The sequence below is a fragment of the Ambystoma mexicanum genome, chromosome 10 (genome assembly GCF_040938575.1).
Source record: "Ambystoma mexicanum isolate Mex_15411 chromosome 10, UKY_AmexF1_1, whole genome shotgun sequence".
In the NCBI taxonomy this organism is placed as follows: domain Eukaryota; kingdom Metazoa; phylum Chordata; class Amphibia; order Caudata; family Ambystomatidae; genus Ambystoma; species Ambystoma mexicanum.
The window spans coordinates 14,685,844-14,702,209 of NC_090932.1; the positions used below are offsets into that span (position 1 = coordinate 14,685,844).

At 48.6% G+C, this 16,366-nt stretch overlaps 1 protein-coding gene across 3 annotated transcripts in view; it reads right to left on the reverse strand.

Moving 5' to 3' along the window:
- LOC138491102 (probable cation-transporting ATPase 13A4) overlaps positions 1–16,366 on the reverse strand; it is a 995,403-nt gene that overhangs the window by 298,397 nt on the left and 680,640 nt on the right. For all 3 annotated transcript variants that reach the window (XM_069617423.1, XM_069617421.1, XM_069617422.1), the window contains exon 18: positions 15,875–15,999. In XM_069617423.1, the coding sequence (XP_069473524.1) occupies positions 15,875–15,999 (125 nt within the window). The remainder of the gene's footprint in view (positions 1–15,874; positions 16,000–16,366) is intronic.

The window sequence follows — 16,366 nt, forward strand, 5'->3', positions numbered from 1 at the left end:
CTCTGCCCTGCAGGATTCATCTCCAGATGAGTCATCATTAGGGCCTGAGAGCTCTGCCCTGCAGGATCAATCTCTCAGATGAGTCATCATTAGGGCGTGAGAGCTCTGCCCTGCAGGATCAATCTCTCAGATGAGTCATCATTAGGGCCTGAGAGCTCTGCCCTGAAGGATCCATCTCCAGATGGGTCCGAGAGCTCTGCTCTGAAGGATTCATCTCCAGATGAGTCATCATTAGGGCCTGAGAGCTCTGCCCTGAAGGATCAATCTCCAGATGAGTCATCATTAGGGTCTGAGAGCTCTGCCCTGAAGGATCAATCGCCAGATGAGTCATCATTAGGGTCTGAGAGCTCTGCCCTGAAGGATCAATCTCTCAGATGAGTCATCATTAGGGCCTGAGAGCTCTGCCCTGAAGGATCAATCTCCAGATGAGTCATCATTAGGGCCTGAGAGCTCTGCCCTGAAGGATCAATCTCCAGATGAGTCCTCATTAGGGCCTGAGAGCTCTGCCCTGAAGGATCAATCTCTCAGATGAGTCATCATTAGGGCCTTAGAGCTCTGCCCTGCCCTGAAGGATCAATCTCCAGATGAGTCATCATTAGGGTCTGAGAGCTCTGCCCTGAAGGATCAATCTCTCAGATGAGTCATCATTAGGGTCTGACAGCTCTTTCCTGAAGGATCAATCGCCAGATGAGTCATCATTAGGGTCTGAGAGCTCTGCCCTGAAGGATCAATCTCTCAGATGAGTCATCATTAGGGCGTGAGAGCTCTGCCCTAAAGGATCAATCTCTCAGATGAGTCATCATTAGGGTCTGACAGCTCTTCCCTGAAGGATCAATCGCCAGATGAGTCATCATTAGGGTCTGAGAGCTCTGCCCTGAAGGTTCAATCTCTCAGATGAGTCATCATGAGGGCCTGAGAGCTCTGCCCTGAAGGATCAATCTCCAGATGAGTCATCATTAGGGCCTGAGAGCCCTGCCCGAGTGATTATTGCCGAAAGCCTTCCTGATCAGGAGTGATTTCAGGGATCTTCCTGAGCTTAAGGACGCTTGGCTCCAGTCTAGGATCAGGAGTAGGGTGTTCCAGGGGGCCCGGGGATTACTCTTCCCATACTGGTTCCTTATGTAGGTGCTGGGGGTGTGGAGGTGAGCAGAGCGGGATCTGAGGGATCTGGCGGGATCTGGCAGGACCTCTTATGAGTTGCCACGCAGGTATTCGCAGACTTTGCTCCCATTGGTTCTCTGGCAATTCACAGGAACATGAAGTCTATTCTGGATTCTGGAAGGGGCGGCGGCTTTTAACCCTTTCTGTGCTGGTAAATCTCCTTAAGAGGTCAGGCACCCACCATCTTGCACGGGTGTGTGGCATTCCTTTGGGATGTGTTGGGACTGAGTTGAGCCTGTGAACTGCAGGTCGGGCACTCTGCTCAGCTTCAGAGATGGCCTGGCAAGTGCTGCCTCCCTTGCACTCCTTCCTGCAGAGAGTGCTGAGTGAGGGCTTCTCTACCGCACACTCCAATCTGAACTCCCTCGGAGCCCTGTGTGAGTGTGGTAACCTCACCCTGCCAGGCCTTTCTTCATTTCCTCACACACTATTCTGCAAAGACCATGTCACATACATGTCACATACATGCACCTGTGCTTAAAGTAAATAATACCAGAACCTCTCTTTAATACAAACAAGTTATGCTGTTAGTTTGCTGTGTCCCCTTAACCACCCCCAACCCCTCTCACTAACCACCACCCCACCCCTCTCACTAAACACCATCCCACCCCTCTCACTAAACACCACCCCACCCCTCTCACTAAACACCACCCTACCCCTCTAACTGCCCACCACCCCAGCTCTCTCACTACCCACCACCCCACCCCTCTCACTAAACACCATCCCACCCCTCTCACTAAACACCACCCCACCCCTCTCACTAAACACCATCCCACCCCTCTCACTAAACACCATCCTACCCCTCTCACTAAACACCACCCTACCCCTCTAACTGCCCACCACCCCAGCCCTCTCACTACACACCACCCCACCCCTCTCACTAAACACCATCCCACCCCTCTCACTAAACACCACCCCACCCCTCTCACTAAACACCACCCCACCCCTCTCCCTAAACACCACCCTACCCCTCCCACTAAACACCACCCTACCCCTCTCACTAAACACCACCCTACCCCTCTAACTGCCCATCACCCCAGCCCTCTCACTACCCACCACCCGACCCCTCTCACTAAACACCATCCCACCCCTCTCATTAAACACCAACCCACCCCTCTCACTAAACACCATCCCACCCCTTTCACTAAACACTACCCCACCTCTCTCACTAAACACCACCCCACCCCTCTCACTAAACATCACCCCACCCCTCTCACTAAACACCATCCCACCCCTCTCACTAAACACCACCCACCCCTCTCACTAAACACCACCCTACCCCTCTCACTAAACACCACCCTACCCCTCTAACTGCCCACCACCCCAGCCCTCTCACTACCCACCACCCCACCCCTCTCACTAAACACCATCCCACCCCTCTCACTAAACACCACCCCACCCCTCTCACTAAACACCATCCCACCCCTCTCACTAAACACCACCCCACCCCTCTCACTAAACACCACCATACCCCTCTCACTAAACACCACCCTACCCCTCTCACTAAACACCACCCTACCCCTCTAACTGCCCACCACCCCAGCCCTCTCACTGCCCACCACCCCACCCCTCTCACTAAACACCATCCCACCCCTCTCACTAAACACCAACCCACCCCTCTCACTAAACACCATCCCACCTCTTTCACTAAACACCACCCCACCCATCTCACTAAACACCACCCCACCCCTCTCACTAAACACCACCCCACCCCTCTCACTAAACACCACCCCACCCCTCTAACTGCCCACCACCCCAGCCCTCTCACTACCCACCACCCCACCCCTCTCACTAAACACCATCCCACCCCTCTCACTAAACACCAACCCACCCCTCTCACTAAACACCACCCCACCCCTCTCACTAAACACCATCCCACCCCTCTCACTAAACACCATCCCACCCCTTTCACTAAACACCACCCCACCCCTCTCACTAAACACCATCCCACCCCTCTCACTAAACACCACCCCACCCCTCTCACTAAACACCACCCTACCCCTCTCACTAAACACCACCCGACCCCTCTCACTAAACACCACCCTACCCCTCTAACTGCCCACCACCCCAGGCCTCTCACTACCCACCACCCCACCCCTCTCACTAAACACCATCCCACCCCTCTCACTAAAAACCACCCCACCCCTCTCACTAAACACCATCCCACCCCTCTCACTATACACCACCCCACCCCTCTCACTAAACACCACCCTACCCCTCTCACTAAACACCACCTACCCCTCTCACTAAACACCACCCCACCCCTCTCACTAAACACCACCCCAGCCCTCTCACTACCCACCACCCCACCCCTCTCACTAAACACCATCCCACCCCTCTCACTAAACACCATCCCACCCCTCTCACTAAACACCATCCCACCCCTCTCACTAAACACCACCCACCCCTCTCACTAAACACCACACTACCCCTCTCACTAAACACCACCCTACCCCTCTCACTAAACACCACCCTACCCCTCTAACTGCCCACCACCCAGCCCTCTCACTACCCACCACCCCACCCCTCTCACTAAACACCATCCCACCCCTCTCACTAAACACCACCCCACCCCTCTCACTAAACACCACCCCACCCCTCTCACTAAACACCATCCCACCCCTCTCACTAAACACCATCCCACCCCTTTCACTAAACACCACCCCACCCCTCTCACTAAACACCATCCCACCCCTCTCACTAAACACCACCCCACCCCTCTCACTAAACACCACCCTACCCCTCTCACTAAACACCACCCCACCCCTCTCACTAAACACCACCCTACCCCTCTAACTGCCCACCACCCCAGGCCTCTCACTACCCACCACCCCACCCCTCTCACTAAACACCATCCCACCCCTCTCACTAAAAACCACCCCACCCCTCTCACTAAACACCATCCCACCCCTCTCACTATACACCACCCCACCCCTCTCACTAAACACCACCCTACCCCTCTCACTAAACACCACCTACCCCTCTCACTAAACACCACCCCACCCCTCTCACTAAACACCACCCCAGCCCTCTCACTACCCACCACCCCACCCTCTCACTAAACACCATCCCACCCCTCTCACTAAACACCATCCCACCCCTCTCACTAAACACCATCCCACCCCTCTCACTAAACACCACCCGCCCCTCTCACTAAACACCACACTACCCCTCTCACTAAACACCACCCTACCCCTCTCACTAAACACCACCCTACCCCTCTAACTGCCCACCACCCAGCCCTCTCACTACCCACCACCCCACCCCTCTCACTAAACACCATCCCACCCCTCTCACTAAACACCACCCCACCCCTCTCACTAAACACCATCCCACCCCTCTCACTAAACACCACCTCACCCCTCTCACTAAACACCACTCTACCCCTCTCACTAAACACCATCCCACCCCTCTCACTAAACACCACCCTACCCCTCTCACTAAACACCAGCCCACCCCTCTCACTAAACACCACCCTACCCCTCTAACTGCCCACCACCCCAGCCCTCTCACTGGAATATCAACCTATTAATTTCCACCCCAACGTCTCGTAAAGCCACTGCCAGGGATTTGGATTATCTCCGTTATAGCCCTCAGGTCTGGGGTACCTGATCGGAGCACTTGCCCCATTGCCCACTTATAAACAGGAACACAAATTACACATTGAAAGCCCCTCACATTCCAGAGGCTGCCTCTACCCCCAGCCTCTGTCTGCTCACAGCCTCTCACTATCTCTGTAGGAGAACCAGTCCCTCTCTCCATCACCTCCTTGCTGCAAGCCTCGGTCTCACTGTTTGGACCGGGGTCATTGCTGTCTCTCACTGTCTCTGTAGGAGGACCATGCACTCGCTCGCTCTCTCTCTCTCTCTCTCTTGCTCGCGCCCACCGTCCTCTCTCCCTCACCTCCTTAATGCAAGCCTCTGTCTCACCCTTTTGTACCGCGGTGTTCGCTGGCAGTGTGTCCCCCTTTTCTCATTGACGTCATTTCACCAACATGCCAGGGGTAGCGGAAGTGACCTCATAACCCTTGACCTCTTGTGACATCACAGGAAGTGATGTCATTTGACCGCACCTTGAAGGGACATCTCAGGAAGCGATGGAACACAATCTTTCACCCCTTGACAAAACAAGAAGTGGCATCACAATGCATTGTTCCCAAGTACACTGTGATATATATGGTTACAATATCACTGTAATGTGATATACATTTCATACAATAATGGATCGTCATATGTATTGTTAAGATCAGTGTGTGTAGGCCCATATTACCAAATTACTGTGCATGCTAGCAGACGTCCAAGGTCAAATGATAATGATGTGTTACTATATAGCACTTATGCCCAAGCACTTTAAATAGAGCACATGTACATACAATATCACCCAACCTGTGTTGGTACTCATTTATAGACCTCAGATGGATGAAAGGCTGAATTGGCTTTGCTGGGTTTCGGACCTGCAACCTGCAGATTACACACACATCGCAGCAGCAAGCGCTCAACCGACTGAGCTATCCTACCAGCTGTAGCTATCTTACTGGCCATAGTAAAATGAGCAATTACATGTCTGAATTTTATCAAACTCAGAAAGCAAATTGCACTGTGTAGTGGATACCATTAAACTGGTAACTGAGATTTAACAGCAGGCCAGTTCATCTGCAGGTCTGGTACAAATTTGGCCACACATCAAGCCTGTATGGATCTATTTTTCAGGCTTCAGCGGTTGGAAAAACACACACCATTGGGAGGGTTAATAACTTTAAAGAATTCGAAGTAGCGCTGTGAAAGCAGCAGACTCACACGGCATCCTGTACTCTGGGCACACTTTAGCTCATACATGCAAACAAACATCCTGAACAGCATGCCAGGGAGATAGGAAAGATAGACACAATACAACAAAGCATTAATTGTGGCAAAATGAAATCAAGGGCCACTTGATGTGCTATGGTCAAACATTTCTACACTGTACACAAGCGTTTAGGCACTAGGATTTTGTCAAGTGACCGAGGACACTGAGAGGGAATGTCTTGTGATGATCGTCACGGAGACAGCAGCAGAAAAACACATGCTATAACTGCAACTTGCGAAAAGCTAAATACATATAGTTTTTGCATTGTGAATTTGAGGTGTTTAAGAAGAGACTAAATCAGACAAAACCAGTGACTCAAAGTGTGCCTAAAATAAACCTTTAATGTGTCTAGCAATTATTGTATAGAATTCCAGAAAGACTATTTGTAATTCCTATTCTTTCTTGTGTAGGGTCACTGTACAAAGTGTTACACTTGTGGAACCCCCTGATTTTTGTTTGCGTTTTTTTTTTTTTTATGAGGCCTGATCAAGAAAGCCAACCACTCCAGAATCAATGAGCCTCATGGAGCTGACCACAGCCCAGGAGCTTCCATTTAAAAACATTTTTAAAAAGAAGAAAACACATTTTTTTCCCGATTTTTAGAGGTAGCTAGGGAGACCTCAGGGGTTGCAGTTGCAACACATGGCGACCCCCAAATGACGTCACTGCTTCAGGGACGTCATTTCACCAAAATGCCAGGGGTAGCGGAAGTGACATCACCCGACCCTTGACCCTCTGATGACATCACAGGAAGTGATGTCATTAGACCCCGCCCCAAAGTGATATAGCGGGTAGCGATGGAACACGACATTTCACCCGTTGACAAAACAGGAAGTGGCATCACATAGCATTGTACACTACGAAAAATATAGTTACGATATCACTATATGATGTACATTCATACAAGAATGGATCGCCATATGTATCATTAAGTTCAGTGTTTATTGGCCCGTATTACCAAATGACTGTGTATGCAAGCAGACGCCCATGACCAAATGATAAGCGTAAGTGCTATATAATAACACATCAGTAAGCGCTTTATATAGAAAACATATACACCCAATATCACCCAACCTGTGTTGGTACTCATTTATCCACCTCAGAAGGATGAACGGCTTAGGGAGGCGTTTAAGAACAGACTAAATCAGTGACTCACCCCCTGAAGTGTGCCTGAAATAAACATTTAATGAGGCCAGCAATTACTGTATAGAATTCCAGAAAGACACATTATTTGGTATTCCTATTCTTTCTTATTTAGGGTCAGTGCTGAAAGTGTTAGAAGAAAAATAAGAACAAGTGCCTCAAGTCTTTTTTTTTAAGGGGCCTGAACAAGAAAGCCAGCCACCCCAGAAGTAAAGAGCCACAGCCCAGGAGCTTGCATAACTTAAAAAAAAAAAAAAAAAAAAAAATGTATTTTTTTTTTAGTAGAGGTCGCAAGGGACACCACAGAGGTCGCAAGGGACACCACAGAGGTCGCAGTTGCGACCCCTGGCGACCCCCAAATGACGTCCCTGCACTGCTTGTTCTCTGCCTACAGCCCTATTCTTACAGCCTTTTCTTCCTTTCCTGGCTCCTGTCTTCCTCTGCCTTCAGTACCTCTCTCTGACGCAGTCTCTATCTCTCTAGTGTCTACCGCCAGCGTGTCCATTTTTAATTCCCCTGCTCTCTGACTGCACTGTCACTGAACACAAAAACACTGGAAGGGAAGGCCGCTGTGTTGTTAAAGACAAGGGAAGTGCAGGAAAGCCAATCAGAGTAGATCGAACCAAAAGATTATCAGGATAGGACAAGCAATATGGCGTCTCCCAGCACTAGAAGGACCGAAGCCCCTGCGTCTAAAAGTCCAGGCCCTTTTATATTATTATTATTATTATTGTATTTATTGAGCTTGGACCGAGCTTCAAAAAGCAACAGAGCACTTTACTGAGGTATACATACAGATGCATAATGAAGCGCTTTACAGAGTTAACAACAGAACAGATATACTGCAGGGGGTGGAATACAGTGGAGCACAGAGGTGTGGTACGCCTGTCCCAGGTAGCAGGGAGGAGATGGGCAGGCGTCTAGCGAATGGCGATGTGATGGCTTAGATGTTGAGGTGTAGAGATTCCTCGAAGAGGTGGGTCTTGAGTTCTTTTCTGAATTGTAGGAGCTTGGGGGCGAGTCTGATGCTGAAAGGGAGGAGGATCCATAGTCTTGGCGTGCAGGCAGGGAAGTCTTGTTTTCTGGTCCTTTATTTTTTGCAGCGGCCGATTTCAAGTCTGCATGTTTCCTGGCTTCTTGTGGTGCGCTGTTTGCCAGAGATGCTCAGTTTCTCTGCAAGGTATCTGGGTGACTTTAGGGTGACTGCATTGATATGATATGATAGGTTATTTACAACGTGCTTAATAACCAGAGGTTTCTAAGTGCGGACCCGGGGATCAAACCTGTGGTGCTCAGTGTCGTCTTGCTTCCAAGGTGAGCACACTGCCCCTGAGCTATCCTCCCGAGATGGTGATGCATGATGATGATGATGATGCAAGCCGTCAAGGTGCATTGTGCATGCAGTGGGAGCTGGTGAAGGTCGATGAGAGCCAGGGTGATGAGGTTGTATCTGCATAGACCCTTGAAGAGGTATGCAGCCGCATGTAGGACACTTCTCAGGGGCACAAGGGAGGACGAGGGAGGCCTTCTTGGAGTGCAATGTCCCAATCCAGGTGGAATAGGGACATTTTATAAATGCAAATTATTATAGGACCAGTGCTTGAAAAGTGGATCTAAAGCTGTTCGGAGAGAGGAAGGTCTTGACTTTTTGCAGGAGGGAGAGCATATACCAAGCTGTCTGAGTTTTCTTAGCTATGTGTGTCTTGATGGAGAAGTGTTTGTCGATGTGGAACCCGAGGGGCTGGGCGCAGGAGGTGAGCTCAAGTGTGAAACCCTCAGAGTTCATGATTGATAGCCAGGTATGTATGTCTGGGTGTACAGTGTTGTTGCTGAGGAGTAGGAATTCAGTCTTGGAGGGGTTGAGCTTCAAGTTTGCATTGGACATCCAAGACTGGATCAGTGAGAGGTAGGTTTTGAGCCTGTGTATAATATTGATGGAGCCAATCTTGAGGTATAACAGTGTATCGTCTGCATGTTGGGGATGTGGATGTTGTGTGTGGTTAGGAGGACTCCCAGCAGCTCCATGTATAGATTGAAGATCACAGGAAAAAAGATAGAACCCTGCGGGACTCCACAAGTGACGGGAGCATTAGCAACCTAGAGGAGTCCATATGAACAGACTGCTGGCGGTTGGCTAGGTAGGACTTGAACCAGCGTAGGACAAGGTTGCTGATCTCCATCCACCGATGTAGGTTTTCCGTAAGCGCCTGGTGGTCTACTGTGTCGAAAGCAGCTGAGAGGTCGAGTAGAACCTGGAGGCAGGTGTGGCCATCATCAAGAATGTTGAGGGCATCATCAACCACCTGTATGGTTGCTGTCTCCATGCTGCATCTGGGTCTGAACCCCGATTGGTAGGTTTGGAGGAGATTGTTGATGCTGATGTGTTGCTGTAGTTGTGTGGCTACTGCTTTCTCAATGATCTTGCCTAGGAAGAGAAGATGGGTGATGGGGCGATAGTTACCTGGGTTGTTGGGATCCAGAGTGGTTTCTTTAGTAGAGGGAGGATTTGTCCTGTTTTCCGGGTCGATGGGAAAGGTGCCTTGAGTTAGGGAGCTGTTGATGATCTCCAGGTAGGGAAAGAGAGCTTCTGCAGGGAGGGTCTTGAGGGTGGAGGTTGTCTGTATACCATGTGGCTTTGAGGGCGGCCAGGGTTTCTACCAGGTCCTCTTTCGAGAGTGTCTTGAATGTTGTCCAGGTTGTGGAGATTTTGCAAGGAGGGCTGTGAAGTGGGTCTGTTGGTGCAGAGCTGGTGTCTATGTGCTAATTTTGTCAATGAAGAAGGTGTTGATGGCAGTGGGTTTTTCGAGGGCGTGGGGTATGGAAGGGGCGGGTAGTGGATTGATGCAGGGCTTGACTGCTTTGAAGAGGGCTCTGCTTTTGTTGCCAGCTTCTGATATGGTGTTCTCATAGTAGAAGGCCTTGATTATGTTCATGAGTTGTCAGCGGGTTGCTCGGAGTTCCTTGCGGAGAGCCAAGTTCCGAAGTGGTCCTGGTGCAGCGCCAGACTTTCTCTTGTTTCTTGGTGAGTCTTATGCTGAGGTTGAGTTCTTGCGTGTGCCAGGGTGCTGATAGATACGGTTTGCGGGTGTGTTGTTTCAGTGGCGTGTGTCGGTCAATGGATGCTGAAAGGGTGGTGTTGAGTGTTTCCAGTAGAGAGTTGCAGTTCGTTTGGGTGTGTTCGGTCCATGTAAGGTGGAGGTTGGCGATGTCATCCGTCAGGGCTTCCGCTGGGAAGTTTTTGATGGACCTGAAGGCTTTTCTGATGGGAGTGCTTGACAGGGGTGGTGTGCAGGATGTTGAAAGGCACGGCTAGGTGGTCAGACCAGTCAAGCAGGAGAGGTGAGCTGTAGTGGAGGGAAGACAGTGCACTGACGATAAGGTTGAGGATGTTACATTTCTCTTGTGTTGGGTGTTTCATGTGCTGTATGTGGCAGGGCTGTAGAAAGCAAGGCCGTTCCATGATCGCACCCAGGAAAATTTCTACAAAGACACATACGGCCTCATGAGTTGGGCATTAGCCCTTAAATGCAGTGGTAATCTTTTACTATTACTGCTGCATTTAAGGGTTGGCCCAATCATGAGTCTGGCCGTAAGTGGGAGTTTTACCTCCAGCTTTTTGCTGGAGGTAGAAATGTCCCCTTACCGTCTGTTTTCAGCTGTTTTCAGCGCTATTACTGCTGGAGCAATTACAGCTGGTGGTAATAGCGTTCCCTACACCAATTGGGTCAAATGGATCCAATTGGGGAATGGGAACTTACTGCTGTACCGCTACTCGTCCGGCCCTATTAGCACTGGCGGTATCCTGGCAGTGCTACTGTCAGGATACCACCATACTCCTGATGAGGCCCACAGTCTTATTTAGTTTACAGGGTCCCAGTGCCCATCTTTATCCTTCCTGGAGTTTGGTCCTCTCAGACCCTGGTAGTTGCTTGATATTTGCACCTTGACTGCTCATATGGTGAGATGATCTGCAGAGCTTATTGGAACCCTCTTGCTCTCTGGGGATAGCAGTGGCCAGGTGTGTGCCCCCCCCCCCCCTCCTGCTGAAGGGTTCTCTAGGCTTCCCCGGCGCATCTCGGATAGCATGTGGAAGTATTCCACCCTGCGTCAGTATTTTTGGATAGGAATTTCCCCTCCCCTACCAGAGTATTAATGCATTGCCCTCATCACTGCCGTCCTTGTCTGAACCCCACCTTGTCTTTCTGGTATTGTTTTTTCTGGTCTTTGCATGTGGTGCCCATCTCACTCTGTCAAACTTAAGGGGTGAGCGCCTGCTCGTCTGACCATTGCCTTTGTCTGTGTTGAGATGTATTTTCAGAATGCCACCTTTTATGCTGAAAAGGAAAGGCCCGGTAAGGCAGCAGAGCAGTAAGGCACAGCCTCAGGAGGGGGTGGGAGTTGTCCAACACGACACTGAGACACAAAGAGCACTCCAATAATTGGACAGAAGATTTACAGAAATAGGCAATTATCTCCTAGGCCTTTGAATACGCTCTAAGCAATCGATACAAAAGAAACATATGATCACACATTTTTATTTGTTGGAGTGCTCTGGTGGCAGAACACTAGCACATTATCTTTAAATAAGTTAAGCACTTGCTAGCAATATTAAATGCAACACTTTAGGCAACTGGGTAGGGTAACGCAAGCGAAGAAGAGAACAAATAGCAATTTAGAATCAGTTGAGAAAGGTACGTAAATTGTTAGCAAAGAGAACACTCGCAATGAAACCCAGATTCAGGTCCCTAATTCTTAATCAGTCCTACCCTGCTAGGACACGCGGCCTAGTGCCCGCAAGTCACTGTCTCACAAGATTCACTTTGCAGAGAGTCAGGAGGGTTTACTATGTGAATCGTGAACAAGAGCTGGCAAAGCCAACGGTAGAAGGTAAGTGTTCCAGGAACAGGTTCCGCTCCCAATCCCGACCCCACCACGCTGGGGAGCGCCCAGGAGTGGCTCCTTGAGTACACCACCACCGGTCCTAGTGAAGAAAGGTGAAGCTGGGGTTAGGACTTTACGCCCATACAACCCTGTGGCAGGAGGGAAGTCATGAATAGGTATGCAAACCCCCCTCCCCCGACAACGTTACTCAACTTCCTTCAGCAAGCACTTCTAGGATTCCTGAATCTTCTGGGCCCACTTACCTCTAAGCTTTGTCCAGTCAAGGGAGGTCATGAGACCCTGGGTGTAGAGGTCACTTTCGGCATCAGTATAAGGTCCAGCTAGCCAGCAGTTCCAGATTCTGGTGAGACTGTACTGCAGAATGGACAGCTGGACAACCTTGGCATGACAGTATGAAGACCGCCACGTAGCAGGCAACCTCGGGGGACCCCCAGGATGCAAAGAAGGTGGGCTGCAGCTTTGGTCACCATAATCAGCTGGTGACAAGGGATCCTCGTGGCGAGAAAATGAAGAAACAGGCCTTGCACAGCGTCTCTTCAGCCGGGAAGACAGAAACTGCAGGGAAAGATGTCTTGTCCACCAAGTTGAAGTACTGCAGAGTTCCCAGGGTGAACGCAGAACAGCGACTGGTGCAGTGAGGTAGACCAGGAGGGAGCTGGTCAGTCCACCGGGTGGTCCAGGAGTCCCTGCTGGATATCTGTAGAAAGATCTTGCGTCGTAGGCCTCTCTTATTGTAATTGGAAGGACTGCAGAAGGTTGTACCCCAGAGCAAGTGGTTCTGCTTGAGCCCTCAAATTCTAGAGTCTGCCTTTGCTGGAGGAGGCACAGTGACTTCTTCATAGGACCCAGACTCTCTTTCACCATTGTCTCATTTTTTTAAATTACTTGCAACATCTCATCCTGCGCTACCAAAGCGTGCCTTTCCTCTGGCCCTCTGTCGCTGGCCACCCACTGCCCTCCTTTCTCCCCCACCTCCCCTTCTCTGCTTCCTACGTATCCCTTTGGCCGCTGTTACCTCTGTCATGACTCAGGCTTCTTTTGCTTCCTCCAGACTCATTCGCAGTTTCTTTGCATCTGCCCCCACTTCGTCTTCTTCGTGTATCCGCTCTGAGCCTTAGTTTATTCTGCACATTGGTGACATACAGTCTTATTGCGTGAGATGCCCAACGTTAAAGAAACACCCCTTTTTGCGATTCTCTTTATCATTAAGGGATGTGATGAGGGAACAGAGCAGCTGGTCGGGTCTCCATTAAATCAGGTTTTTTGATGAGTAAATCTGATTTTAAGAATACTTAAACATAGATTAATAATAAAAAGGCAAATGTAAGTGTAAAGGTCTTAAATCAGAGAGCAAATTGTGAACCTCTGTTCCCTTTTACGGAGGAAACTATATTTTGTTCTTTACAATTGTTTTTATGTCTGACATATTGGCTCACTGATTTATGTGGCTCGGCACTCACATTAATAATTGGTTAGTGTACTCTGGGGTTGCCAGATGACTCCAAGTCATGAGGGACGCCCCATTCCACTCCTGGGCTTTGATTTCAATTTAATTTTAATTCAGTCCAGTTTATTCAACTGAAGTGACAAAACACTACAACTCCCAGCAGACAACTGGTGGAGACGTGAGGGGCTATAATTAGAACGTTGTGTCGCACAGGATGAACAATGGCTGCAATTAATGTCTATTCCAATTTATCTAGTGTTCTCATGTAATTAGTGCAATCATATTGTACATCACCTCTCCTCCTTGTACAGCGCTTTGTCGCTATCCAGCTAAGTTTGGGCACTAAAATAAGCTACACATATATACATGTCTTCACCAGGTACTCATCCCACTTTTCTATCTGACCGGTTTCTACTAGTAAAGTGTGGGTCGTGTAGGAAAAGAGGCTCTCATTTTTAACTAAGGCTCTGAATTTTAACTAAAGCTCTAAATTTCAACAAAAATGAAAACTGACCCCACTTTCCAGCAAGAGTGTGAGACTCTGGGCTGAATATGGTATACATCAGTATTGCTTTGAAGCACACAAGGTAAAAGGGGGGGTTGCATAACAGCTGGTGTTATCATGACACACCACAGCAATATGGACTGAGTGCAATGAAGAATACAACATGGACTAATTCTACTAATAACCCCAAAACGCTAACCTATTCCATTAGTAATATTCATGGCAGATCAGTCCATAGCCCTGTGGTGCAAAATATTGACAAAAAAGCCAGTTCCTTCTAAAAGAAAATGAACGTGCAGAATGAAAGCTGTTTTCTTGCAAGGAAGATGTGACAAGTTGGAGTTGTGGAATGTGAAGAGCCACATTGCTCAAAGTAGTGCCATTGTTCATGTGTGCTCTGCAGGAAACCTGTGCAAGAAATGTAAGACTTCTTATCCGTTTGCTGCCTTCTAAAAGCCATGATGTGTTCCCTAGAACATTCTAGTTAGTTGGTTGCTAAAGGGAGGTGTTTCTGATTGGCACATGACATCACTGAAAGAGGCAGGGATATTGACTGCCTTAAGTAAAGGGGGATATACCTTGAAAGCAGGAGAGGTGGGAGAGCTTAGAATGGATGCGCATGAGAAGGAGGGACAGACAGACAGCCAAGCTGCCCATGGCAGAGCCTCAAGGCCTGTTGCGATGGCAGAAGGAGAGTATCTGCACAGGCTGGCTCTGCTGAGATCATGCCTGCTGAGCGGGGAGAGAAGAAGATCAGGAAACTTGCTGTGCGGGCTGTCCAGGCAGCTGGTTCAGAATACCGCTTTGCAGTTTGAGAGCACACAGAAATAAGCATATTTTAGGTGAGATTCTGGTACATAAATTGTGGAGCGTTTAGTCTGACGAACGTTGTCATAAATTAACAAACGTGGGTTGTTATTCAAGGGCTCTTGATAAGTGCATTTTTAAACAGTCGCAGCCTAGAAAGTGCGTTCATGAACAGATATTTTTCTTGTTTTAATCATTTCATGTAAAAATTGTCAAATATAGCTGGAGCTTTCTTTAAGCTGCGAAAGGCGGATGCAGTGTGCCAAGGCCTTTTGATAACAATGTTTTAAAGTGCAACGCTACAAGAGGGTAATTTGAAGCCAAAACAAAGCCTGCTATGAGAAAAGGCTATCTACCGTGCGGGAAGCTTCTAAGGAAATATATGCTTGGTTTTCTTTATTCTCATTGTGAATCACAAGAGACGTCCTGCAAAATAGCTTAGTGAATTACATGTGTTTGTACATTTTTTGAATTCTCATTTTTTATAAAGCATCAATAGAAACAAATTAGTTAGCATCAGTCTGTTTATTATGTCTCCTAATTAATTGTGCTAGTATACAGACTGATGTAAAACTAGTGGTAAATTCATTTTACCACAGACGATATTCCATTTTGCCACATGCGGTAAAATACAAAACAAAACTGGTCACTGTGAATTGGGTCAATCTCAGGGGCTGTTTATATGAATACCAGCATTCAGGTGTCTCCGTAAGTGTATTCTGAATTACCACCAAAATGGTATTGTTGATAAAATACCATACGATGATGAAATTGTGATTTATAGAGCACCACGTCCGGTCTTGGCTTACTGTTTGGGATCACAGTATAAGAACAATACAGGCAGCTCACCAAAATACCACGAAATACCCCAACAGGCTCACCAAAAAAAACACAAAATACCTCTAACAGTCTTCAGCAGGCTGGCATTCACTGCCAGGTCCTGGCACACATATGTATGCCCATGGTGAATGCAGAGCATGAGTAATAGCCCACTGCGGTACTCTCCCCCCAATGAATGCACAAGGGCGGCAGCAGCACATTTAATGCATTTCTGCATCACATACCTGTGATCATGACGGTGCGGATCTGCGCGGTGTTCAGCTCTTGCAAGGCCGGCTTGGTCGCAGCCTTCACTTTATTTTCCATCACAAGGAGTCCAAGAAATTCCAGCTCCGACTCAACTTCTTCCCTGAGAGAAAAATACAAATGGACTCTTGAGTGGTGGAGAATATTGCAGAAGAACCTGGAGCTTCTGAATGATGCGCTAGACATGTGGGATGTGTGATACAATAACTCATCCATGCACGAGACACAGAACACAGTTAAGATGGACAGAGGTTTAGGAAACTTGGAATCTCCTAAACAGAACTGCTGCTTTTAATTTCCTCTCTTATTATGTCTTCACTACCTTAACAAAGTAATGTATTTTATAACACACTCATACACGCATGCACACACAAACAAACACCCACACAGACGCACACACAAACACACACACACACACATGTTTTACCTACCTTGTGGGGACTATGGGGGTCATTACGACCGTGTCCGGT